The sequence below is a fragment of the Helianthus annuus genome, chromosome 15 (genome assembly GCF_002127325.2).
Source record: "Helianthus annuus cultivar XRQ/B chromosome 15, HanXRQr2.0-SUNRISE, whole genome shotgun sequence".
Lineage (NCBI taxonomy): Eukaryota > Viridiplantae > Streptophyta > Magnoliopsida > Asterales > Asteraceae > Helianthus > Helianthus annuus.
Genome location: NC_035447.2, coordinates 5,116,849 through 5,141,794, shown reverse-complemented (window position 1 = coordinate 5,141,794; position 24,946 = coordinate 5,116,849). Strand labels below are relative to the sequence as shown.

At 39.8% G+C, this 24,946-nt stretch overlaps 1 protein-coding gene across 1 annotated transcript; it reads right to left on the bottom strand.

Moving 5' to 3' along the window:
* Positions 1 to 19,572: 19,572 nt before the first annotated feature.
* LOC110910239 (F-box/kelch-repeat protein At3g06240) lies at positions 19,573 to 21,185 on the bottom strand. The gene has a single exon (XM_022154932.2). It carries the CDS (start codon positions 21,129 to 21,131, stop codon positions 20,052 to 20,054), a length of 1,080 nt encoding a protein of 359 aa, XP_022010624.1. The 5' UTR covers positions 21,132 to 21,185; the 3' UTR covers positions 19,573 to 20,051.
* Positions 21,186 to 24,946: the final 3,761 nt, after the last annotated feature.

Sequence of the window (24,946 nt, the reverse complement as noted above, 5' to 3'; positions counted from 1 at the left end):
ATTTGAACGACCAAACACCAATCAATGAGGCATGGGTGCCCCCTACTCGACCCATAACCCTCTAATACACCTGCCATTCATCCAAGGGCACTTGTAGAGTTGTGTGTAATGATCTTGAGCCATGACATTTGCTATAAATAGCACTAGTAAGTTCATAACATTCATCACACTCAAAAACACATTCTCTGGTCATCTCAAGAGCTAATAAGCATCCTTCTCTGCTCCATATTCAAGTTCTAACTTCTGTAAGTTACCTTGATCATCCGTAGTTCAGTTTATGCTTAGTATTTAGCTAAAAACCAAACCGTCGTAAAAACGGTTTGACTTTAAATTATGTCCATGATGGTTCTGTCTTATGACGAATCAAAGGTGGTTATAAGTTGGTATCAATGGAGGTAATAAACCCCTAAAAGGGTTCCCTCCGATCACCACTCTAACTATGTCAAATATCGAGTCAAACGTGCGGTTAAAAAGTCAACAGAAAGCTATTTTAGCGATTTATGCATAATCTGTAATGTATATGTTATGGAACCTGTTTTGATAATCATAAAACATGATAATAAGTAAATAAACTTGTTTGCGCTCGTTTGAATCGATCATTTGCTATATGGAACCGGTTCGGAGCCGAATGTCGCGAAAGTTTGACTTTTGCTTTGACTTCAGTTCTGACCCGTTTTAGTGAGGTATAAATATACCTTAGGACTCTCTTAGGATCAGGTCACATGTTGGTATAAACCTCTGTGGTCGGTTCATGAGTTATCCGAGTCTTTTGCGCAATTCCGTCATTCGCCTAAAAGTTGACCGTAACTGCCTTTTAAAATTAAAACAAGTATTTCGGACACGTGAACGGACCAAAACCTTGCTTATTAAATTATAAGCATGTCCTTAAAATTTCACGTCAATCCGAGGTCTAGAATGAGAGTTATGCTAATTAGCGCAATTTAAGTAAACTTTAGTAATTAACGGCGCAATTAGCATAACGCCTATCTAAACCAAGATTTTGTCACCGAATCTTTTACCCACTGTATTAAAATAATATTTTGGGAATTTTAAAGATTTTTAATAATTTTTACCTCGCTCATAACCTGCGGTTATGGCTACGGTTCGGTAATTACCGAATATGCCCTTTTCGGCCAAAACATGAGTTCTACAAGGTCTTTTGACCCGATTCCAGTTGCTACTGGTTTTAAATAATAAATAAAGTATTTTAAGCTTTATAAGCTGTTCGGGAAACTCAGATTTCCTGTAGAACCCGAAATTCCCTTTTAAAGTCTTTAAAATGACCGAAAAGCCCCTACGGGCCATAATATTAACTTAAACTCGTTACGGGCGTCACGGAAGGTATCCTACTGATACCACAACCCATTTAAGGCATATTGACTTAGGAAATAAGCGTACGACTCTCATAGTTAACCGTTTCGCCTATTGCGCGCACGGTTCGGCGTATGAAACTAGTTTTCATAATTTAGCCGATACGGGTCAAATAATATCATTTGAACCCCAAAATCCAGAGTGTGAACCATTAACCCATATAAAACAAGTCTCTGAACTTGTTGGGTCAGAATCACACTCCATTCTCGGTTTTCGCCTTTCACGCGATTAAACCATATCTATATATATCGGAACCAACCGGTCTAGGCTACGGCCATTTTAACGACTCGTTAGGATTCCAAGAGGTTAATTAAAACCTTCGTTCCAGATTAGGAGCCCCAGTAAAAGCTATCGGTGATTTAATCCAAATAAGGAAATATACTTGCAAAGGTAAATACTTTAACTTATTTCCCCTATATGGGCTTGGGTTACGGTATATTAATACCGCTTGATTGAGCATTATATAATTCCATCGCTTAGGTGGTTAATTGATTAAATATGATCAGCTCATTTAAACAGTTTTGTTGCTTATAAGCCTTTGGGGGGTTTAATGACCGTTGTCCCGGATATCCTTGGCATCATTTTACGAAATGGCCACGACCATCGACATCCCGGTGTAGGCGTACACCCGGTATAAAGTGTCGACATTAAATTAAAAGACGTAGCCGTTGGTTTTTATACTACGGTTTTACGCAAACGTGGTGTGTCTATAAATCTTTAACCCGGCACGACCCGGGCTACTGAACGCATAAAAGAACATGTAAAACGTTCACAAGATTTTATTATAATTTTCCCAAGTTATAAAAGAGTTTGTGCCTTGTGCATTCAAACCAATTTTTAATAAACATTTTCAAATGTGTCAGTTGAATGTATTTACCAGTGTAAACTGACGTATTTTCCCCAAAAAGATTAAGTGCAGGTACCTAAACGTAAATTGGCTGGTATTAGCTCCCTAGCATCGGGATAAGTCTCGCAAACTTGATTGCAGTATCTGATGGAACAATACTTTATGTTTATTTACGATCCACTGTGGATATATTCAATCCCTGTAATACGTTTTGATATTACAATCAGAGGTTGAAGTTTATATATTTATCTTATGCTTCCGCTGTGCATTATATAATTGTGTGGTTTGACTATATTGTTGCCAACATCGTCACGGTAATCCCCCACCGGGCCCACCGGTGAGACACGTGGAAATCGGGGTGTGACAGGTTGGTATCAGAGCCAACATTGAGTGAATTAAACACAATTCTAAAGTGTTTAATCTCAATGACACAATTGCACATACTTGAGTCTAGACAAGAACTTAGGACAAATTCGGATTATTACTCCTTTTTGTCTTTATTTTCGATTTGATTTTTAATAAGTTTTAAGCAGGAAAATGGCACCTGTTATATTCCGAGGAAGAGGAAGGGGAAGAAGAGGCCGAGGAGAAATCGTGACACATCACGATAACGAGGCTGGACCATCTGGTACAAGACATCCTTCGATGACACGAAGCGAAGAGCCACAACGACGAAGAGATCTTTACGAACCCGCGAGGCATTCCACATCGCATAGCTCGACGCCGTCCTACCGGCACTCCTTTGGGCCAGATTCAGAAAATGATCCCAACAACCCACAACCTTCCTTCATACCTCTACAACGTTCGGTTTCGCACCGGAATTATGACGACCCTACTCCATACTACATAGGTCAGTTTAATCCGGCTGACTACATACAGGAACCTTCAGGATTTGTTCCGCTAGGTCCACAAGACCACTTTTCTGAAGATCCCATGGAGGAAGATGAGGATCCTACTGAACCAGCTCGTGGTACGCCCACGCATCCGATAGAAGTTTCTGATGGGTCATCCTTCCATGGAACGCCCTATCAAGGTCCTGACAGTTTCCAAGCGATGTTTGACCGACATGAATGGTACCACACGCCATCTCGACAGACATCTCAACAACCGAGACATCCACAGGATCCCTCTGAGGATTCACGCTTTGAGGCAGTTACGCCACCACCTCCGCCACCGGCACAACCAGTAATACCTGATCCGCCAAGGCGTAGGAGGACAAATGCTCATATGTCTACACGAGGAGGAGGGGGTATCCACTTCAGCACTCCTCGACATTCTAGTAGTAGCCACTATCCGCCGCTACAAGAAGAAGGACCTTCAAGTCCTATACAGGAGGCGAACTCCGCACCAGCTGCACGAAATTCGCCGCCATTTGGGTATGACCAACCCATACCTGCTTATACAGGTCCGACGGCTTACAACCCGTTCGAACCGTCACAAGCACAATACAACTACGGCTATGAGCGCGACCCATATGTGGTGTCGGCTAGATATAATGCGCGCTACCCTGACGAAGCACATGGAAACATGGGACCACCGGATTACTCAGCTCATGGGTATCCAATACCTCCCAGGCCTCCAGTTCCGCATCAAGCGCCACAACCACGTTTCTCTCCTCCTGAACAGGAAGAAATACTCCATCGACTAGATCGTGTGGAGAGAGAGTTCGAGGAAGAGAAGAAAAGCCACCGAGGATTTCTCAAAGGCTTGGCGAATCTACTAAAGGGCAAAAAGAAGAAACGTGACCATTAGCCCTTAATAGTTGTACGAATGAAATTTCTACTTTAAAAATAAGTCCCTGTGTGGACAACTTATCGTATTTCAGTCCCTACGTGGACTTATCTTTAGTCCTTGCATGGACACCTATCTTGTATTAGTCCCTGCGTGGACTTGTCACTTATTTTAAAACCTCTCTGGAGGTACGTACTATTTGAAAGACCCGTTTAGGGCAATATGTAATTGTATTTGAGATTTTGGAATGTATGTTACGAGTTTTGTTTTAATATATATAAAATAAATCAAAACCAATCCTTTTAATTGATCTGCCTAAATAAAGAATCTTAAAAGGTGAAACCTAGCTTGGTGTCTTTTAAGATCCAGCCAAGATGGTACGACCTAAATGAAAGGATTCTGATTCCCTGTTAACCTCTGTACGCATGTTAACAATCATGGCAGATGTGATTCGTTAAAATCATGCACGTCATTCCTATACAATAATCCCTTAAGGATTTCAAAACCCAACTAAATGATTCATAAATCGCGGGTTAAATCACCAATGAAGGTGATCAATATTATAAAGACATCCATTAGTGATGCAATGCCTACGGGCCAGTATTATAAAGACATCCATTAGTGATGCAGTGCCTACGGGCCAGTATTATTAAAACATCCGTTAGTGATGTAGTGCCTACGGGCCAGTATTATAAAAACATCCATTAGAGGTGTAGTGCCTATGGGCCATAATAATTGTCTTATAACGACAAAAGACAGTGGTGGTCTATGACTCCCTGTCAGAAAGAGATAAAGGAACTACGGTTCAATTCTCCATGCCTTTGATTCTACGAAATCTCGGCTAATATTATAAAACATCATCGTGATTAGGCTTTATGCCGCCAATACTATCTATATAGCTGAAATAGGATATATTCAAATCCTAATATATAATGAAATAATAAGTTAACCAAATATGGTCTCTGTACCATGGTTGACGAATTGTCATAAAAGACAATTATATAATAATCGCCTAAATAAAATTTTGTTATCTTCTGTAACAGATTCAAGTTACAATGGCGGATCCCAATGGAGAGAACAGCCACACAAATGAAGATGACTATGACAATGCATCAGTGCATTTGACAGGCGCACAACTGAAGGCTCTGATTGACAATGCTGTTCAGGCAGCTATTGATCGTCAACATACTGAGTCCCAAGGCAGAACCGTGTCAAAGCCACCCTCTAAACCAAAGACACACTCCAAACCACCCTCTGAACCCAAGAAAGATGACGACAAACATTCGTCTACTGAGCACAGCGTTCATCGCGATAGAGAATATACTGATGCATCCAGTGCTAAGGGTTGCACCTACAAATACTTTGTATCATGTAAGCCCCGTGAATTTACAGGGGAGAAAGGTGCGGTTGACTGTATCACCTGGCTAGACGAGATGGACACGATTGTGGACATCAGCGGGTGCGCTGAGAGGGACGTGGTTAAGTTTGTGTCCCAGTCATTCAAGGGCGAGGCCCTGGCGTGGTGGAGAGCTCTGGTGCAGGCTTCAGGTAAGTCTGCCTTATACAAAATGTCATGGGGGGAGTTTATTGCCCTCATAAAAGAAAACTACTGCCCTCAACATGAGGTTGAGAAGATTGAGGCGGATTTTGTCTCACTAGTGATGACAAACCTGGATTGTCAAGCATATCTGACAAGCTTTAACACCATGTCACGCCTGGTGCCATATCTTGTGACACCAGAACCTAGAAGGATTGCCCGTTTCATTGGGGGCTTAGAGCCGGCGATCAAGGCCAGTGTGAAGGCCTCTAGGCCGACGACCTTCAGGTCAGTTACTGACCTCTCCTTGTCTCTTACACTTGATGCTGTCCGTCTGAGGGCACAAAGGAGCAAGGAGGCTGAAAAGTGAAAATGTGAGGATGATACCTCACGAAAGTCTGGGAAAAAGCACCGTGGAAACGGTGAGGGCAAGAGAGGGTCGGAAGCAAAGAAGGAGGGGCAAGCTGATGGAAGACCTCACTGCAAGGTCTGCAAGAAACCTCACTCCGGGAAGTGTAGATTTGCGTCTGGTTCACAGTCGCAACAAAAGACTACATCCTGTGGGCTATGCAAGTCCAAGGATCATAAGGCCGTGGAATGCAAAAAGATAAAGGATGCAACCTGCTATGGTTGTAACGAAAAGGGGCACATAAAGAGTCATTGCCCTAAGTATGCCAAGAAGGCGGAAGAGACTAAGAAGTCAAATGCGAGAGTTTTTCGCTTGGATGCAAAGGAAGCGGTTAAGGACGACAATGTGCTTACAGGTACTTTTCTCGTAAATAATATATTTGCAAGAGTACTATTCGATTCTGGCGCTGATAAATCCTTTGTAGACCAGAAATTTTGCCAACTACTAAATATGCCAATCAAAACCCTTGACGTGAAATACGAAGTAGAGTTAGCAGACGGCACGATAGAAACCGTCTCTACTGTTCTAGAAGGATGTGAAATGTCCATTAGGAACCATTCTTTTTCTTTATCTCTACTTCCCTTCAAATTAGCGGGTTTTGACATTGTGCTAGGCATGGACTGGTTATCCCGTAATCAGGCCCAAATCATTTGCGGCAAAAGGCAGATAGTTTTAAAAACTCCGAGTGGTGAATCTCTTACCATTCGAGGAGATACGCATTACGGATTGCCCGAAGACGTATCTATGCTGAAAGCTTCAAGATGTTTGAACAGAGGCTGTGTAATTTACATGGCCCAGGTAATAATAGAAGAACCTAAGCCGAAGATCGAGAATCTTCCTGTCATTTCTGAATACCCTGAGGTTTTTCCTGAAGAACTACCTGGTTTGCCGCCAGATAGACAAGTGGAGTTCAGGATAGACATCATTCCTGGAGCGGCTCCGATAGCAAGAGCACCTTACAGATTAGCTCCGACGGAAATGAAAGAACTGAGGACCCAGTTGGATGAACTGCTGGCGAAAGGTTTTATCAGACCTAGTTCATCTCCCTGGGGAGCACCAGTCCTATTTGTAAAGAAGAAGGACGGATCGATGCGGTTGTGCATCGACTATAGAGAGCTAAACAAAGTTACCATAAAGAATAGATATCCTTTACCAAGGATCGATGATCTATTCGATCAGCTGCAAGGAGCGAGCTACTTCTCAAAGATCGACTTGAGGTCGGGTTATCATCAACTAAGGGTCAGAGATGAAGATGTACATAAGACAGCATTTAGGACTCGCTATGGTTATTACGAGTTCCTAGTGATGCCTTTTGGGCTCACCAATGCACCGGCTGCGTTCATGGATCTCATGAATCGCGTATGCAAGCCGTACTTGGACAAATTCGTCATAGTCTTCATCGACGATATCCTTATCTATTCCAAGAATCAAGCTGACCACGAGAAGCACCTTCGTTGCATTCTCGAATAACTGCAGCGTGAGAAACTCTACGCCAAATTCTCGAAATGTGAATTCTGGCTACGAGAGGTTCAGTTTTTAGGACACGTTGTGAGTGAGCGTGGTATCCAAGTGGATCCCGCAAAGGTAGAGGCAGTCGTGAACTGGCAAGAGCCAAAGACACCTACCGAAATCCGTAGTTTCCTAGGGTTAGCAGGATACTACAGGAGGTTAATTGAAAATTTTTCGAGGATTGCTGCGCCCTTGACTTCCTTGACCAAGAAGAAAGAAAAGTACATTTGGGGCCCAAAGCAGCAAGAGTCCTTCGAAATACTGAAGCAAAAGCTAAGCAACGCACCTGTGCTGACATTACCAAAAGGTACAGATGAATTCGTAGTTTACTGCGATGCATCACACACAGGCATGGGGTGTGTGCTTATGCAGAAGGGCAAGGTGATTGCCTATGCTTCAAGACAATTAAAGGTGCATGAAAAGAATTACACCACCCATGATTTGGAGTTGGGTGCCGTTGTATTTGCACTTAAGTTGTGGAGGCACTACCTTTATGGTATTAAATTTGTGATTTATTCTGATCACAAAAGCCTCCAGCACCTGTTCAACCAGAAAGAGTTGAACATGAGGCAACGCCGTTGGATGGAAACCCTGAATGTTTATGACTGTGAAATTAAGTACCATCCCGGCAAGGCGAATGTGGTCGCCGATGCCTTGAGCAGGAAGGAAACGGTAAAACCCATTCGAATCAATGCCAAGAGCATTGAGGTTAAGAATAATTTGATGGAAAGGATATTAGCTGCACAGCGAGAGGCTGTGTTAGAAGCTAATTACCCAAATGAAAAGCTGGGAGTAACTGAGGAGCAGTTGACTCTTAGCAAGGATGGAATCCTTAGATTGAACGGACGTATATGGGTTCCGATTTATGGAGGACTACGAGATGTTGTTCTCCAGGAAGCCCATAGTTCCAAATACTCAGTCCATCCTGGTGCAGACAAAATGTACCAAGACTTAAAGGCAAATTATTGGTGGATAGGCTTGAAAAAGCCTGTAGCCGCCCACGTAGCAAAGTGCTTGACTTGTGCTCAAGTCAAAGCCGAGCACCAAAAGCCGTCTGGCTTGCTACAACAGCCTGAGCTTCCCGAGTGGAAGTGGGAATGCGTAACTATGGACTTCATAACCAAGTTACCCAAAACTAGGAAAGGAAACGATACAATATGGGTCATAGTCGATAGGCTGACTAAATCAGCTCATTTTCTACCCATCAAGGAGACATATAGCTCCGATATGTTAGCCCAACTTTATGTTGATAAGATTGTAGCCTTACACGGCATACCTGTGTCTATTATCTCCGACAGGGATACTAGATACACATCTCATTTCTGGAAAAGTTTCCAGCAATCTTTGGGCACGCGTTTAAATTTTAGTACGGCTTACCATCCACAGACGGACGGTCAAAGTGAGCGTACTATCCAAACGCTAGAAGACATGCTTCGTGCATGTGCGATCGATTTAGGTGGTAACTGGGATAAAAACCTACCCCTGATCGAATTCTCCTACAATAATAGCTACCACACCAGCATAAAGGCTGCGCCTTTTGAGGCATTATATGGTAGGAAATGTAGATCGCCTGTTTGTTGGGCGGAAGTAGGAGAGGTCCAATTATCGGGACCAGAGATTGTTTTCCAGACTACGGACAAGATTGTCCAGATCCGGGAACGTCTCAAGGCTGCCCGCGATAGGCAGAAGAGCTACGCTAATCCAAAGCGTAAGGATTTTCACTTCGAAGTGGGTGAAAAGGTATTACTTAAGGTATCACCCTGGAAGGGGGTGATGCGTTTCGGCAAGAAAGGCAAACTGAGTCCGAGATACATAGGACCATTTGAGGTCATTGAACGGGTCGGATCAGTTGCCTATAAACTGAACTTGCCTGAAGAGCTCAATGGAATTCACAATGTGTTCCACATCTGCAATCTCAAAAAGTGCTTCGCCGACGAATCGTTGGTGATTCCACACACAGATGTGCATATAGATGAGAGCTTAAAGTTCATAGAAAAACCTTTGTCGATTGAAGATCGACAGGTGAAGAAGCTTCGCAGAAAGCACGTACCGATTGTAAAAGTCAAATGGGATGCTCGTAGAGGTCCTGAATATACGTGGGAAGTCGAAGCTACAATGAAAGAAAAGTACCCCTATTTATTTGAGTAAATCTCGGGTCGAGATTTATTTTAAGGGGGTGAGGATGTAACACCTCGAATTTTTGTGTCCAATGATGTGTTAACACGTGTCATTTGTTTACACGTGGCATCTATAATAAATAAAGGACTAATTTTGACAAACCTTGAAAGTATATAAATTCGAGGGTTATAAATGTCAACAAGGGTAATATACTGTATAGTAACCCTAAATAAATGCTTGTACCTTCAAACGAATAAATCATAAATCGTACGGAAGCGAAACGCGGAAGAAAGTGAGAGATTACGAACTACAGGGGTTAACTGTGTCAACATGTTTAATTATACCTCTGAGTGACCCTTTAACGTTCCCAAGGCTTCGTAACAATATTATACGCTCACTAGAAAATACTGTATAAATTCCGCGAAGTTCCGTTTTTAAAACGAAAGAGTTATACTCAAATTCGTATGAGAAGGGTTAAAAGCGTCAATAATGAAAGTTAAGGCTTTCTGAACAATTAATAAAATAAACCGGGGACTTTATAACGCGGGTAAATAACACGAGGCCCCTATCGGTAAATAACCGAGGGCCAAACCGCAAAGTTACCCCTTCAAAACCGAAAGGTCAGGTAAATCATTACGAAAGATTTCGTTATTAATTACCAGATTCTGTAATCATGACAAAAGATTTAAAATTTCTGAAATCTTAACCCCACGCGGCCCGCATTGCATATTGGGTTAAGTTGAGGCGGGCCGCGAGCCTCCTCAATTACGCGTCTGGTATTTAGATCCCAGGCGGCCCGCATTATAAACGCATGGAACTTCCATGCGGGCCGCATTAGACGCCCAGATGCAGAATTGTTGTAACTACTTGACCTTTGGACCATTTGAACGACCAAACACCAATCAATGAGGCATGGGTGCCCCCTACTCGACCCATAACCCTCTAATACACCTGCCATTCATCCAAGGGCACTTGTAGAGTTGTGTGTAATGATCTTGAGCCATGACATTTGCTATAAATAGCACTAGTAAGTTCATAACATTCATCACACTCAAAAACACATTCTCTGGTGTGACACCTCGGATCTTTCCGGATAACCTTTCGATGTAACAAACGTGTACGTAATCGACTAACAGTAAAAATGTATGAAAAACTATTTGCTATTATGTGTTATATGCCGATTTACTTATGTGTATATATATATATATATATAAGTGTTATATATGTAAACCGAAACCTCGACCCGACTCGAGACCCGGAATGGTCTCGAGTGAACAGTAGCAATGGGCCGGTTAAGGCCTTGTAGCCAAAAACCCAACCCGGAAACCCCCTAAGCCCATTCGGAACATTATATAAACCCAACCCCACCTCCCTTATCCATTTTACACACTCCCTTCTCACACTCTCCTCTCATCTTCTTCACTAAACCCTAAAACCCTAGCACAACACTACAATCCCTCTTCTTCTTCTTCTCGGGTTCAACCAAATCAAGAACATACTCGGCTTTAGCTCGGAACCGCCAACCGGAAGCTCATTCATCGATCCATCATACCCGCACATCTTGAATCTATAACCGGTTAGTGGTTTTAGCTCTTTCTAGATGTTCATGTGTTAATAAGGTCACTAGGACAAATATATGTTATGTGTTACTATGATTCTTGTGTATGGATGATGTTTGTTTGACATGTGTGTGTGGATCAAAATGTGTTAAATGGGTAACCGGTTAGTGTTTGGGCTTTTATATGATCCTTATTGGTTTGTGCTTGTTAATGTTGATGATTAAAAAGATGTTTGTGTGTATCTCGGTTTGTTAGAAAGTTTAGATGGATTGTGGTCATTATAAATGTATGTTTCGGATACGTGCAAATTGCTTGAATAATTATATCAAGGGCTTGATTATGAGGTTTTAAGTGCACGGTTTTGGGTTTTAGTAATATGTCTTTGTTTGAATGATTTTCAGTTTATTGCTTGAATGTTATGTATGATGATGATGATGAACATGAAGAACAATTTGAATGCCTTTGAAATATTTTGAAATGTGTATATTTGATCTGTTTTGGCTAATGATCAGACAAACAAACATGTTTTAGTGGAAATGGTACAACATTTACATGAAAATGCAATTTCATTGGATAGTACAAGTCTGCAGGTTCTAGAAGGGATTGCCATGCAAGTTATCACGGTTGCGAGTCGCAACCTTTGGTTGCTACTCGAAACCACGCGTGACCAGTCGAAACCTCCCAGTTGCGAGTCGCAATCAGCATGCATCAAACCTGGTTGCGAGTCGCAACCACACCTGCTAAGTCGCAATCTCCGGTTACGAGTCGTAACCAAAACATGACGGACCGAGACCGCAGTTGCGAGTCGCAACCATACACATTTCAAAATATTTCAAAGGCATTCAAATTGTTCTTCATGTTCATCATCATCATCATACATAACATTCAAGCAATAAACTGAAAATCATTCAAACAAAGACATATTACTAAAACCCAAAACCGTGCACTTAAAACCTCATAATCAAGCCCTTGATATAATTATTCAAGCAATTTGCACGTATCCGAAACATACATTTATAATGACCACAATCCATCTAAACTTTCTAACAAACCGAGATACACACAAACATCTTTTTAATCATCAACATTAACAAGCACAAACCAATAAGGATCATATAAAAGCCCAAACACTAACCGGTTACCCATTTAACACATTTTGATCCACACACACATGTCAAACAAACATCATCCATACACAAGAATCATAGTAACACATAACATATATTTGTCCTAGTGACCTTATTAACACATGAACATCTAGAAAGAGCTAAAACCACTAACCGGTTATAGATTCAAGATGTGCGGGTATGATGGATCGATGAATGAGCTTCCGGTTGGCGGTTCCGAGCTAAAGCCGAGTATGTTCTTGATTTGGTTGAACCCGAGAAGAAGAAGAAGAGGGATTGTAGTGTTGTGCTAGGGTTTTAGGGTTTAGTGAAGAAGATGAGAGGAGAGTGTGAGAAGGGAGTGTGTAAAATGGATAAGGGAGGTGGGGTTGGGTTTATATAATGTTCCGAATGGGCTTAGGGGGTTTCCGGGTTGGGTTTTTGGCTACAAGGCCTTAACCGGCCCATTGCTACTGTTCACTCGAGACCATTCCGGGTCTCGAGTCGGGTCGAGGTTTCGGTTTACATATATAACACTTATATATATATATATATATACACATAAGTAAATCGGCATATAACACATAATAGCAAATAGTTTTTCATACATTTTTACTGTTAGTCGATTACGTACACGTTTGTTACATCGAAAGGTTATCCGGAAAGATCCGAGGTGTCACATCTGGTCATCTCAAGAGCTAATAAGCATCCTTCTCTGCTCCATATTCAAGTTCTAACTTCTGTAAGTTACCTTGATCATCCGTAGTTCAGTTTATGCTTAGTATTTAGCTAAAAACCAAACCGTCGTAAAAACGGTTTGACTTTAAATTATGTCCATGATGGTTCTGTCTTATGACGAATCAAAGGTGGTTATAAGTTGGTATCAATGGAGGTAATAAACCCCTAAAAGGGTTCCCTCTGATCACCACTCTAACTATGTCAAATATCGAGTCAAACGTGCGGTTAAAAAGTCAACAGAAAGCTATTTTAGCGATTTATGCATAATCTGTAATGTATATGTTATGGAACCTGTTTTGATAATCATAAAACATGATAATAAGTAAATAAACTTGTTTGCGCTCGTTTGAATCGATCATTTGCTATATGGAACCGGTTCGGAGCCGAATGTCGCGAAAGTTTGACTTTTGCTTTGACTTCAGTTCTGACCCGTTTTAGTGAGGTATAAATATACCTTAGGACTCTCTTAGGATCAGGTCACATGTTGGTATAAACCTCTGTGGTCGGTTCATGAGTTATCCGAGTCTTTTGCGCAATTCCGTCATTCGCCTAAAAGTTGACCGTAACGGCCTTTTAAAATTAAAACGAGTATTTCGGACACGTGAACGGACCAAAACCTTGCTTATTAAATTATAAGCATGTCCTTAAAATTTCACGTCAATCCGAGGTCTAGAATGAGAGTTATGCTAATTAGCGCAATTTAAGTAAACTTTAGTAATTAACGGCGCAATTAGCATAACGCCTATCTAAACCAAGATTTTGTCACCGAATCTTTTACCCACTGTATTAAAATAATATTTTGGGAATTTTAAAGATTTTTAATAATTTTTACCTCGCTCATAACCTGCGGTTATGGCTACGGTTCGGTAAATACCGAATATGCCCTTTTCGGCCAAAACATGAGTTCTACAAGGTCTTTTGACCCGATTCCAGTTGCTACTGGTTTTAAATAATAAATAAAGTATTTTAAGCTTTATAAGCTGTTCGGGAAACTCAGATTTCCTGTAGAACCCGAAATTCCCTTTTAAAGTCTTTAAAATGACCGAAAAGCCCCTACGGGCCATAATATTAACTTAAACTCGTTACGGGCGTCACGGAAGGTATCCTACTGATACCACAACCCATTTAAGGCATATTGACTTAGGAAATAAGCGTACGACTCTCATAGTTAACCGTTTCGCCTATTGCGCGCTCGGTTCGGCGTATGAAACTAGTTTTCATAATTTAGCCGATACGGGTCAAATAATATCATTTGAACCTCAAAATCCAGAGTGTGAACCATTAACCCATATAAAACAAGTCTCTGAACTTGTTGGGTCAGAATCACACTCCATTCTCGGTTTTCGCCTTTCACGCGATTAAACCATATCTATATATATCGGAACCAACCGGTCTAGGCTACGGCCATTTTAACGACTCGTTAGGATTCCAAGAGGTTAATTAAAACCTTCGTTCCAGATTAGGAGCCCCAGTAAAAGCTATCGGTGATTTAATCCAAATAAGGAAATATACTTGCAAAGGTAAATACTTTAACTTATTTCCCCTATATGGGCTTGGGTTACGGTATATTAATACCGCTTGATTGAGCATTATATAATTCCATCGCTTAGGTGGTTAATTGATTAAATATGATTGGCTCATTTAAACAGTTTTGTTGCTTATAAGCCTTTGGGGGGTTTAATGACCGTTGTCCCGGATATCCTTGGCATCATTTTACGAAATGGCCACGACCATCGACATCCCGGTGTAGGCGTACACCCGGTATAAAGTGTCGACATTAAATTAAAAGACGTAGCCGTTGGTTTTTATACTACGGTTTTACGCAAACGTGGTGTGTCTATAAATCTTTAACCCGGCACGACCCGGGCTACTGAACGCATAAAAGAACATGTAAAACGTTCACAAGATTTTATTATAATTTTCCCAAGTTATAAAAGAGTTTGTGCCTTGTGCATTCAAACCAATTTTTAATAAACATTTTCAAATGTGTCAGTTGAATGTATTTACCAGTGTAAACTGACGTATTTTCCCCAAAAAGATTAAGTGCAGGTACCTAAACGTAAATTGGCTGGTATTAGCTCCCTAGCATCGGGATAAGTCTCGCAAACTTGATTGCAGTATCTGATGGAACAATACTTTATGTTTATTTACGATCCACTGTGGATATATTCAATCCCTGTAATACGTTTTGATATTACAATCAGAGGTTGAAGTTTATATATTTATCTTATGCTTCCGCTGTGCATTATATAATTGTGTGGTTTGACTATATTGTTGCCAACATCGTCACGGTAATCCCCCACCGGGCCCACCGGTGAGACACGTGGAAATCGGGGTGTGACAAGAAAGCTGTTCGTAAGAGTTAAACAGCACCACCTAACCTCGGCCTTATATAACCTGGCCAATGGCCAAAGGAATCTACGAGACTAGCAACCCAACAGCATGAATGAGTAGCCCAACATCACCCTTTAAAGCCTAGCAAGCCAAAGTCTGAAAAAGTATGAGTTTGCTCTATATCAACTCGATCAGAACTAACATCTCCCTCATTTCTAGAAACATGCTCAGCCCCGCCTAAGTCTGAAACAGAAGTGTTTGGCTGCTGAGTTTCAGCCTCGCCTAAATCACTAACTGCTTTAGAGTTGGACTACTGAGACTCATGTCTAGATTTGGTAAGCATTGTGTTCTCATCATTGGGAGTTGGACTACTGAGACTCAAACTCAGGGTTTTGGAAAACATTTTGATCAAATACATCAAAGAAATTTAGGGTATTAACTTCTGTGGAAGATTCTGAATCAGGCAATAATTTCTTATCCTTAAAGGGAAACACCGTTTCATAAAACCTAATATCCCTAGAAACAAGTGTACGCAAGAGCTTTATTGGGGCTTTCAACGCCATCCCATCATAATGGGTTTCAATAATTGAACAAGAAATGGAATAACACCTTCCATCCTGTAAAGAAAAATGTTCGAAGATACCACTTGAAACGCAACTCCAAAGCAAGCACAAAAACCAACTTCATAATGCCCTTATTGGGCTCATTTTCATGAACAATGTGGGTTAGAGCATGTGCTGCTTGATGTACAATCATGTTCATTTGTGCTGTATTTTGGATGTGATGCCTCTTGAGCAGTTCCACAATATAAGGCAAAGATCTTGCCTTAGCTATGAGTTCTTGATGTATAGGCTATTAGAAATTGAAAATCAAACATTTGCAAGTGACTTTATAAATGATGTAAGCTATATTCTTTAAGGCAGTGTTTTGTTTAGCCTAATTAAAACACATGTATACCTTGTATGCAAGACATCTAATGATAGAAACACTTAATCCTGCATCTTGTTGATCCTTTTTTAAGTAAACTGATCAATGCTGGAACAACTCCACAATGAAAGAACAAGTCCACATTCTTCTCTACCGATAAAACCGCCTCTAGGGGTGTTCAAAAGTATCCGAATCCGATCTGAACTATCCGAAAATTCGGATATCTGAATTTTTCGGATTCGGATAGTGATTGTAAAAAAATTTGGATATTTCGGATATCCGAAATATCCAGATTTATAAATTTATTTTCAGATACTCGAAATATATTTTGAATATCCGAAAATATCCAAAAAATATCTGAAAATATACATTAATATCCGAAATATCTTGTTTAAAAAATAAAAACAAATAAGTAATTGGATATTCAGATATCTAGAATTTTGGATACATATTCAGATAGTGAAACCAGGTATCTGAAAATTTCGGATATCCAAATTTTCGTATATTCAATTTTGAACACCCCTAGCTGACTCTACCTTTGACCTCTTCCTGTTTCTTTTGGATTCTGCCATTGAATGTTTGTTTGCTTGTTTTTTTTTTTAATAACGACTATAAAGTGGCCCAGTAGGAGTTGTGTGTGTGTGTAAGACTTGGTGTCTTATCTCTTTTATGGATGATAGATACTTTAACAAATTCGGTGTTCGCGAACTAATCTGGAAACGTGTTAGTGTTATATTTATACACAGTAAGTTTAAATATACCACTTAGAGCATTCAGAATCCTTTCACCAAATACTTGTGAGTGTGTTTTTTATATTATGAAAAGTGATTGTAAGTGAGGAAAGAGAGAATATTATTGTTCATCTATATGTGTATTTGAGGAGACATTGTTCACATTCTATAAATTTTATGTTTTGAAAGTGGGTGTGAGTGGAGTAGAGAAAAATAATGATAAAAGTATAAAAAGTATTATTTAATTGAAAAAAATAGAGAAAATATAGTTATTTTTAGTCTAATTATAGGGTGGAAATGATGGAAGGATTATGAATGCTCTTAGATTTTGTATAATATACAAATACTTTCTTAAATTTAATTATGATTTTTTTCGGGTTTTTAGTTCGTGTATTCAACTTTCAAAACTTTGTTTCTATCTTGAAAACATAGCGGACTTTGAGTTAATAATTTGTTTCCCGTAATAACACGGGGGATGCGAATGAGGGATGAGATGTAGAGATCGGAATTGGGACGTGAATGCTCATACCAAATTCTACCCTCTCCACCATTGATTAACTTAGGGGGTGTTTGTTTTTTGGTGAAAAGCACTTCAGAAACTCTTATGTCTGCCCCACGCAGACCACGCGCAGACGTTTGAGTCTGCAGCTTGTTTGTTTTCTGAAAGTGATTTCATTAAAAAACCTCTTCCAAACCTCTTCCCCAAACAGAAATGGCCTCACATCTTCACACCTCTTCTGCACTTGCTCCTCAAAACCCTAGATACTCCATAGCCGACCTGCACCTTCTTCCCCACAACTACCTCCATCGATTCTCCACGGCAGGTAATTTTTGATTCTCTTTTTTTTTCTTGATTTTGCCCTAATGTTTCGTTTGGCTGGGTGTGAAAGATGAAGCTATGTTGCTGTGAATTTTGTTTCTTGATTTTGCCCTTATTTTGATTGCCCTGCACATGTGGTGGGTGTTCATGTTTTCTGTTTCTGTTTTGAAACCGGCAACAAGTTCATTGACCTGAGTATCATAATTAGTTGTAGAGATCCACTACTTCGCCACTTGGTGAACAATAAATTAGATTCATTTGTATGTTTGTTTGAGCAATTGGTATATTGGGCATCTGTTTGATGTTTTTTTGAATTTGTTTCGTGATTTTGCCCAAATCATACGGGTTAACTTTTGTTTCGTTTGTTAAAAAGCAAACAGTCTTCTTCTTGCAGACTACAGAGGTTTGGTCCACCTCATCAGTTGCAGATGTCTACAGATGTGGTTCGCAGATTGCAGACGTTTTACCTCTGAAAAAACAAACAGCACCTTAGTTAAGGATTCTATATATCAAGATTTAGATAGAAACACAATTTAATCCAAATATTTAGGGCAAAATTGTCAAATTCGAACGTGAAAATTTGCACAACATTAATATCTAAACTCATAACTTACTCTAAAAAATGAACTAATTTATCATTCTAGTTTGGTTTGAATGAATTATTTGGATGTCGATGGCTAAAAGCCCATCATGAGCAGCCCAAACGAATTCAGGCCCACTTAAATCTTCCTGGACCACGTAGTCACGTTCACCAGTCCATTACCCTCACCGCTCACGTTAGCCCAAGACCCCGCATAAACCTATGTATCCCGGCGCACAATAGCATACACCCCTTCATCATACAACAAATTCATAACTGTTTCTTCCCCTATGTGAATCCCCCTTCTCCACAAACCCACACAAACCCCCCTTTCATCTCACAGGGTTTCAATTCATATCTGTTTCAATTTTTTTGATGAAACAAACTTGTGTCTGCTTTGTGAGTAGACTTCTAAACCGTTCGACCCATTTAGTCAAAACTTCAAGGAATGAGTTATGCTGGGCGTAGGCGAATATGAACGGGTTGGGTAAAGGGTCGGGTCAACAAAAGGGTATATATTTAGTGGGTAGGATCACATTAAATATGTTACAAAAACTATTACCAAAATAACGATCCAGATGTTTAAACGTAGCAATACTGGGTGTGCTATGTGCAAACTGTTAAAAGCGTTCGACCCAGGCTTACTTCCAGCTAAAGCAACAATCTAACACACCAACATATATGTCGCCCATATTGAGCCATTTTCATGTAATAAACGGGCAGCGATTACCTCCTCAAATGTTAAGTATCAAATCTTCTCCTCATACTCGATATATGCTCCCTCAACGATTCAAATAATTCGCAATGCTTCTGGCAAACATCGCATTTTGGCTGATGCGCAAGAATGGTGAGATGGATATCTTCACGTGTGCAACAAGGTGCTATTTTTTTCTTGAACAGCTGGAAATCAAGCTGCGAATTTATGCAATAGTCACACCATATATAACCAAAAAAAAAAAAAAAAAAATAGGTGAGATATCTGCCATAGGTTAGAATAATAAGTGACTAGAATGATGAACACCAAAAAAAACAAACGACTAAAAGCTCATTTAAGAACAACTGGAGGGTAAACCAATTAAAATAGAACAACCGGCAACAAAGAAGAGAGGGAATATCTTTACCAGTTTTTGGCAACTGCGAATAGAATTGCCTTAAATCAGCAGCCCTGCATACAAAGATCAACTTGTGTAGCTACTAAATTTACAAATGACATTTAGACAACACCATTCCAAGCAGCTGTAAAGTCTCGACAGGGTTGATGGTTAAATAGCTACAACCTTCATGGCCCGTGAATAAAGTTCACATGTTTTGAACCTAACCTATTATGCATTTGCATATAACTGTTGTGTGTTAAACCAGCTTCAGTATTTTGTATGTCAAGTCATGGTCTTGTGACAACGGGGCGAAAATATTGTAAATAAAATCCGAAAAGGCCCAAAAAGGTTGAGCAACATTTTAAAACACAAAAAGTAATGATTCAAAGTACGATAATCAAGTGCTTATATAAATAGCAAATTCGCATAGCTTCACTGCTCTCCTTTCTTTGCTTCCCTGCAATCCAAGGACTCCTTTTTGTCTGCTTCCATTAATCATAACTTGATGATATCAAAGGCCTCTTTTGATATGTCTGTCTGCAGGTCTCCCTCCATGTCTGCCAATCAAGGGGCGGGGCCTCTTTTTCTGCAGATGATGTAAAGCAGTCTCTTTTGATTTGCTTCTTTGTAGTCCCCAAATCTAACAATCCAAAGCCTGTTTTGATTTGCTTTTTCCCTGATCGCATGAAGTCCCATAATGTAACAATTCAAGGCTTTCGATGTACGTAATCATGCCATCCACATAAGAAGAATTGGTCAAGTTTACAAGTCTCGATGGCACCCCTGTCTCGGGATCATGATAATCTAGGAGCCCCTTACTACAGTAACAACGACTAAACACCAAATCACCATTGATGGACAGTACAGGTTGACGCGTATCCAACTTGAAAGCAAGAGACCAAGAAGCAGCAGCAGCAGTCCTCACCCAAATCCTGCTATCATTATCTTTTGAAGAAGAAGAAGAAACCACAGCCAGACAACCTTTGATGACTGTCACTGTATTGGTCTCCCAGCTTGGTTCGGGCAACTCGATGGTAGAAAAAACCTCAGAGCTCAGATCGAACGTCATCATATAACAGCAGCTGTGTCTAAAATGCCTTTTCACAGCCCAATACAGTGCTCCGTCGAAAAGACACATGGGAGATTTCACCAACGATAAGGAATCCATAGCAGCAGGGGAAGGAATCTCACGCCAAGTGTGTGTCTTCATGGTGTAAACAGAGGAAACGCCTCCACTGGCTGTCCACAAGATCTTGTAGTCTTCGATGCTTGGGTCGAAACCAAACCCTAGGGCCAAGCCAGGAAGCCAAGGAGGAAGAAAACGTAAGGTTACTTTGCGCCTAATACAAGGGTTCCATAGATGAATAATACTCCTATCATATTCATAAACACATATAATCCCATTACATGAACCAACAATATGCTTTTCCTTAAAAGGATATTCAACTGGTGTTGTGCCGATGTATGACAGTTGCCCTCCCCCTGCCGAATTGATTGTATACACGCTTTTAGTCACTCCTTCTGCTTTGTAATTAACCCGGTGTATCACCGTGAATTTCTTCGGGGATCGAACAGAATGCAATCGGATGAAATCTGGGCTGCCGATCATACCACATATTGATTTCGACACTGATCTAAACCGGAGAAGGGATTGCGTCGGTAATCTTGTGAAGATTTCAACAATCAGCTCTGGGCACAGGTGGTTATGCGTCGTCGCCATCAGAACAAAAAAACTTCCTTCGTTCCTATCACTCCAGATATCATCTGGGATGTATTTATTTTATACCCACCCGTCTCTCGTGACAATTAGAGGCGGTTAATCAATACTTTTTTTTAAACTCACTTTATTAACATACACGCATGTGTTTCGATTACGTGTACATACTACTTATAACACGATCTTAATAAAAATTAGACATAAATAAAAATATGCGTGTCAAACAATTTTTGTTTTAATAAGTTTATAAAGTAACTTTATTAAAGCCTAGAGTAGTAGTGGTTGTCCACTGATAGCTAATGGTCACTCTTCATCCGGGTTGATTTGTTATGGTAGCAAAGGGAAAGTGCTAAAAAATTGAAATACAAAAAAGGAATAAAAGTAGAAAGACTAAATATGTACATTATCAAAAGTTAAAGCAGAGGGAAACATGCATATAAACAAAGTTAACCGGTAAAAAGAAGGTTTTTTCTAAAAACAAAAGGACTAAACGCGTATATTAACGAAGTTGAAAGTTTAAAAGTAAAATACAAAAAGCAACAATCGGTTACTTAAAAGAATAAAACTAGAGGGACTAAACTTGTAGAATACCAAAGTTTAAGCAGAGGGACTAAATACGCATATAAACAAAGTTAACCAATATGAAGAAATTTTTTTTTTTTTAAACAGAGGGGCGAAACCCATTTATTAGCGAAGCCAAAGGTTTAAAAGTTAAATTGAAAAATAATCGACCAATGAGGGGGTCCTATGCAGCTGCCTGTAGGGGTGCTAAACGGGTCGTGTTCGCGGGTTGGGGGTTCAACTCTACTTGAACCTTAAAATTTTACATGAACCCGAACCCGACCCGAACCCGAAAATTGTATTATACATATGAACCCGAACACGACCCGAAGTTTTGTGGGTTGACCCGAACACGGCCCATTCAACCCGAATTTTTTAATTTTTTCTGATTTTAATATATTAAAATTAAAATTTACGTAAAAACACAAATGCATATAACACAATTATATTTAAGTTATAAAATCTTATGTTAATATCTCTTTTTAAGTTATAATTACGGCATAAAATAAATACCCCATTTAATTTCTAACATAAAATATATTGTAAAAAAAATATAGTATAATATAAATGTGTTAAACAGGTTAACCCGCCAACCTGACCGGGTTGACCCGAACCCGACCCGTTAACTTAAACGGGTTCGCTGGTTCAACCCGAAACTGACCCGAACCCGTTTAGACTAAACCTAAACCCGCGAATTCCGTGTTAGGTTCGTGTCGTGTTTTCGGGTTGTGTCAAAAATTCACATCCCTAGCTGCCTAACACTATTTCCATCGTATTTATTGTATGTATATAAAATTAATTCATTCATCTAATATATATCATTTATATACTATTTATTTATATGCTATTAATTTGTAACATGTGTATGCATCTTTGGTTGTAAATTATGATTAAATGTTTGTACCTTAATTAAATAGTATGTATCTTTGGTTGTAAATTATGCTTAAATGTTTGTACCTTAATCAAATAATTTGTATGCATGTTTTGTTGTAAATCGTGCTTAAGTGGTTGTACCTTAATCAAACAATGGTTTCATTACCTTGCCAAATTCAATCTGTTTTATATGCATGTATAATTGTAAATTGTGTTTAAGTGGTCGTGCCCTAATCAAATAATGCTTTCATTATCTTACCATGTTCAATCAATTTGATCCATTCAAATTTGTGTTGTTTTATTTGTAAATTATTATTATTTATAATTTATAATAATCTAATTAATTTAGCCAAATTCCTAAATAAATATAATTGCAACATATTGATGAAATGGTTGTTGTAATACATGCATTATCGTTTGTATAGTGGTAATGATATATAATGTATATAGATTACGATGAACCTGTCAAACGGGAAAAAATATGCGCGGGTTCATCGTAACGCGCGAGTCCTAGATCAACTTAGTTGTTTTATTCTATGTTTTACGTTTTGGTTTAATTTCTTCGCATTAACACACCCTAACTTCAGTGTCAGTGATCGCTGACAATAGTGTGGCATTAGTGCTCGCCCCCGCCGTAACGCGGGGGTACTTAATACTAGTTAAAATAAAAAGAGAAAAATGCTCGGATAGTCCCTGTAGTTTCGCCTTTTTTCACCTATAGTCCCCAACTTTCTAAAATTACCTGAATAGTCCCCAAGTTTTCAATTTTCGTTCCCGGATAGTCACTGGTGTGGATGAATGTTACTTTTCTCAGTTAAGTTGGTGTAAAATGACTATAATGCCCTTACTATTAAAAAACAACAAATAAAACATTAAAAGAATAAAAAAATACATGTGGGCCCCACCTACCCACCCCACCCCCAACCTATGTCTTCTTCCCCATTCTCTCCTTAACCTTTCCTTAACCTGCAACAACCAGATTCTGACACAACATCAAATAACCATTTATTCATCGAATCAATGAATCAAAATCATTTGATCGAGTTGTCAACATATTTAATCACAATACATCACGAACACCTTATGAATCAATTAGAAATAAACAAGATGAATTATTACAACAAGAACATATTTTCATCAGAACTAAATCACCAATTAGTAAAACCTTAATTCAAGAGCAATCGACAAGAATGTGGGTAACCGAGAACTACAAGAGTGCATATTATGAATAACTACTGACCAAAGCAAGCATGGAACGGGTGTGTGGGTGTGTGACTGCTTCCTTCTCGCACCGAGACTCGGATTCACTAGCCACCACCTCTGCCTAACCGGAGACACCACCATCACCAACTTAAGTCACTGTTATGGTTTGACACTACCGCCGTGCGCTGCCACCACCACCGTCGATGCCCCATCTCTGTGTCGTCGCTTCTCTCTCTCTCTCTAGCATTTTAAGTTTGAGATTGTATGTGTGTGTTATCTAGAGGGTACAGGGAACTTGGGGGAAATGGTGTACGAGAAAGAGGGGTGTGCGGGTGTGAAACAGGGTAAGGAAAGGGGTGTGCCGATCGGCCTGAGGTGTGGCCATAGCTTGTCGCCGGTCGGAGTGAATCTCCGATGACTCAATGGTTAGAGAGGTTAAGGAGAGAATGGGGAAGAAGACATAGGCTGGGGGTGGGGTGGGTAGGTGGGTGTCACAGCCCCCGATCCCTATCTCCCGGGAACGGGCGGCCGTGAGCCAGTTTCGGTGGTATCACGTTTATTTATCCAATTTGGCAGCGGAAATTTTCATCAGGACCGTAGTTAGGAAATATTTTAATCAGAGTAAACCACCATGTTTTATAACATTAAACATATGGGTAAAAACCCAAGTTTTCAATACACACGTTTCATAGGAATACATCCTATTTATTTAATAAAAACATCCATTTTATTCTTAGGTAACTTTATTGCCACTTTTCCAAGCCTTCAGTGCTGTCCAGCTGGCTTCTATTTGGCTTTCACATATTGTTACCTGAAACGCGTTTTAAAAACATTTTGTCAGTGGGAAATACTGGTGAGTGAATCCCAATTTAATCAAGTTTAAGTAAAAACCAATTTGCAGTATTGAGGGCACATCCGTAATTACATTTGTATCCAAGACATCACAATTAACATCAGTGGTACGGTCATACTCAACTTATGGGATGTTACCACGCCAGTAACCAATTTTGTATACAAAACCCCAACATACCCACTATAATTGTATTCTTTACAAATACTCAATAACTGGTTTGTATGTATTTAGTTAAGTGAGGTTTTGTAAAAACAGTTAACAAAAAGTTTACAATAGGTGGATCAACTCACAAAAATGAGTATATAAAAAGAAGGATCACTCACAAAAA

Coding starts and splice junctions, on each gene's coding strand:
- LOC110910239 (XM_022154932.2), bottom strand. CDS start 21,131: ATGGCGACGACGCATAACCACCTGTGCCCAGAGCTGATTGTTGAAATC.